Source organism: Sinocyclocheilus rhinocerous, unplaced genomic scaffold, assembly GCF_001515625.1.
Source record: "Sinocyclocheilus rhinocerous isolate Xijiao unplaced genomic scaffold, SAMN03320098_v1.1 scaffold852, whole genome shotgun sequence".
Taxonomy (NCBI): domain Eukaryota; kingdom Metazoa; phylum Chordata; class Actinopteri; order Cypriniformes; family Cyprinidae; genus Sinocyclocheilus; species Sinocyclocheilus rhinocerous.
Genome location: NW_015626422.1, coordinates 536,321 through 540,063, shown reverse-complemented (window position 1 = coordinate 540,063; position 3,743 = coordinate 536,321). Strand labels below are relative to the sequence as shown.

The following is a 3,743-nucleotide window of genomic DNA, read 5'->3' as shown; positions in this document are numbered from 1 at the left end:
TGTGTGTGTGTGTGTTTGTGAGTGTGTGTGGTGATATGGATCACATCTAGAGAGGATATTAAAACATTCACAGTCTGAATTAGGTTTGTAAATGAATCATGTAGGTTATTATTATGGACATTCATTTACTTTAATAATTCTGCTATTCAGCGGTGTTATGAATTAAAGCCGTCTCATGATGTGAATCAATATCATATATGACCCAAAGCCCATGGATGAAAACAACATTACGAGGCTGATGATTGAATACAGACATGATGAGCAGAGACACGAGATACAGAGACGAGATCTCAGCAGCAGATGATCCTTTCCTCCTCTCTCCCTCTCTCTCTCTCTCTCTTCTGAATTAGGTTTGTAAATGAATCATGTAGGTTATTATTATGGACATTCATTTATTTTAATAATTTTGCTATTCAGCGGTGTTATGAATTAAAGCCATCTCATGATGTGAATCAATATCATATATGACCCGAAGCCTGTGGATGAAAACAACATTACGAGGCTGATGATTGAATACAGACATGATGAGCAGAGACACGAGATACAGAGAAGAGATCTCAGCAGCAGATGATCGTTTCTTCTCTCTCTCTCTCTCTCTCTGCTGTTCTCTCCAGCTCTTCATCATCTGTTTCTCTTTCTTTCTCATCTCTCTCCGGCGTCTCGTCTCTTGTCAGGCTGATCTTGTATCCGTCCACAGTTTGACGATGAGTTTTGTCGCTATGCAATCAAACTCAAACATCCTGCAAACATCAGACAATCACTGCGAATCTTCCTCTTCCTGTGGATCACGACGTCCTCAGATACTCGCAAGCGCCTCAAACTCAAGAGTTTCACAGTGTAAAGTAGTTAAAGATGCTGTAAGCAGTGTCACAAATAAAACAATGTCACTACCTGACAGATATCAGAGCTATAGCTGTATAATATAATATAATATAATAATTTGTAGTTTGTTTCTTTTTAATAGTAATACAATATAATATATGTGTCCCTGGAGCAGTGTTAAGTCGCTGGGGTATATTTGTAGCAATAGCCAACAATACATTGTATGGGTCAAAATTATTGATTTTTCTTTTATGCCAAAAATCATTAGGATTGAAAAATCCATGAAGATATTTTGTAAATTTCCTACTGTAAATATATCAAAACTTAATTTTTGATTAGTAATATGCATTGCTAAGAACTTCATTTGGACAACTTTAAAGATGATTTTCTCAATATTCAGATTTTTTTGCACCCTCAGATTCCAGATTTTCAAATAGTTGTATCTCAGCCAAATATTGTTCTATCCTAACAAACCATACATCAATGGAAAGCTTATTTATTCAGCTTTCAGAATTGACTTTATGACTGGTTTTGTGCTCCAGGGTCACATATAATTTTTATGGTTAGTTTCTTTTTACTAATAAACTAATATTGTTCAAATCAGCAGGTTTTGTATAATCAATATGAGGCAATATGTTATAAGCGCATAATAATGTGATATGATCAGAGAGCGGTGTGTGAGATCAAGTGTGTTTTCTGTGTCGTTCTCTCGTGCTAATATCTCTCGTCTGTCAGCTTCGTCCACAGAATATGCCACCATGAACCTGACGCTGAGCTCCGAGCCCGGATTATTCCTGACCGACAGCTCCCCGGGGATGCGGGCCAATCCCGTCACAGCGTTCGTACCACATGACATCCAGACCACCAATGATTCGCAAGCCACCAATCTGACCGCCAATGCCACTCTCGGACACACAATCTGGCAGATCGTGATGATCGTGTTCCTCTGCGGCTCGCTTTCCGTAGTCACCATCACCGGGAACATCCTGGTCCTGGTGTCCTTTAAAGTCAACAAGCAGTTGAAGACGGTGAATAACTACTATTTGCTCAGCCTGGCGTTCGCAGACCTCATCATCGGCGTGCTTTCGATGAACCTCTACACTACGTATATAATCATGGACCACTGGGCGCTTGGGAACTGGGCCTGCGATCTGTGGCTGGCCGTTGATTATGTAGCCAGCAATGCTTCAGTGATGAACCTGCTGGTCATCAGCTTCGACCGGTACTTCTCCGTCACGCGTCCGCTGACGTACAGAGCCAAACGCACCACTAAGCGAGCCATGACCATGATTGGACTCGCCTGGTCCATTTCGTTCATCCTCTGGGCGCCAGCTATCCTCTTCTGGCAGTATTTCGTCGGGGAACGAACGGTTCCTCCGGATGAATGCTACATCCAGTTCCTCTCGGAGCCGATCACCACTTTCTGCACAGCCATCGCTGCTTTCTATCTGCCTGTTACCATCATGACCGTCCTCTACTGGCGGATCTACAAGGAGACGGAGAACCGCTCCAAAGAGCTGGCTGGACTCAAGGGTTCGGGCAACCAAGGGAGTCCAGAGGAATCCGTCGGGAATCCGGGAAGCTCGCGCAGTCACAGCAGTTACGAGCTCCACCCGTCGAGCCAGAGAAGCTCTGGGAGAACCAGAACAGGCCGGTTTTGGTTCTGGCCGTTGAGTCGTAACGCTTGGAAGGGTCGCAGCGGCGACACAGACCGCAGTAGCAGCGACAGCTGGAATAATAACGAAACCGCCGTGTCCGTCGACCAATCGGATGATGAGGAGGAAGAGGATGCAGAAGACGCCCAAGCCGTCTACTCCATCTCCGAGAATCTCCACCCAACTGAAGACGCGAGACCTTCCAGAAAGGGATTGTCCGGTCACTCCAAAGCATCCGTGAGCTCCAAAGATCAACCCAACGCCAACACCTCCCTCAAAGACGCGGCGCTCGCCAAACGCTTCGCCTGCAAGGCCAAGACGCAGGTCAACAAGCGCAAGAAGGTCTCTCTGGTGAAAGAGAAGAAAGCGGCGCAGACGCTGAGCGCCATCCTCCTGGCCTTCATCATCACGTGGACACCGTACAACATCATGGTCCTGGTGAACGCGTTCTGCGACGAGTGCATCCCCGAGACGCTGTGGGCTCTGGGATACTGGCTGTGCTACGTCAACAGCACCGTCAACCCCATGTGTTACGCGCTCTGCAACAAGACCTTTCGCACCACCTTCAGATCCATCCTGCTGTGCCAGTGGCGTCAGAAGAGCAAACCCAACAAACCGCAGCTCCAGCAGAGACAGCCAGCGGCTGCTTACCGGAAACAGAGTCCTGCGGAACACTAGTGTTGTTGGGAGGAAGCTTGTGCATCGTTTCTGAAGGACTGTTGAGTTTGTACAGTATTCACGTTTATGGGAGCCTCAGTTAAAGCCAAACACGGATTGTGTGACCTCAAAAACATCCACTAGACACGTCTGCTGCACCCTGTACATAAAAACCTACGGAAATGAAGAGTCGGGTGGGACATGCAGTATTAAGGGCTCATGTTTTTTTTTTTATTTGTCCAACCCTACATTATTTTCTCACAAATTTGGCTCATTAAAATAGGTTTCATTTTGACTTGTTTAATGTTACAGGAAGAGTTCACCCAAAAATTAACACTCTGTCATCATTTACACACCCTCAAAGCTTTCTTTCTTCTGCTGAACACAAAAGAAGATATTTTGAAGAATGTTGGGAACCAAACAGTTGCTGGTAGCCATTGACTTCCATAATATGAAAAAAAAACATTATTGACATCAATGGCTACCCGGATCTGGTTCATGTGTTTCATCGGGGTTTATGGTGGATGTTGTGGTACTTTTGTGTGATTTTGTACTTTAAGCTCTGATTTGTTTTACTGCTGAAACGAACTTCTACTGGGTTTGATTTCA

The 3,743-nt window shown here is 44.9% G+C and overlaps 1 protein-coding gene across 1 annotated transcript in view; it reads left to right on the top strand.

The window, feature by feature from the left end:
- chrm3b (cholinergic receptor, muscarinic 3b) overlaps positions 1-3,155 on the top strand; it is a 7,333-nt gene extending 4,178 nt beyond the window's left edge. The window contains exon 3 of the mRNA XM_016521635.1: positions 1,558-3,155. Coding sequence (XP_016377121.1) covers positions 1,581-3,155 — 1,575 coding nt within the window. The 5' untranslated portion in view covers positions 1,558-1,580. The remainder of the gene's footprint in view (positions 1-1,557) is intronic.
- Positions 3,156-3,743: the final 588 nt, after the last annotated feature.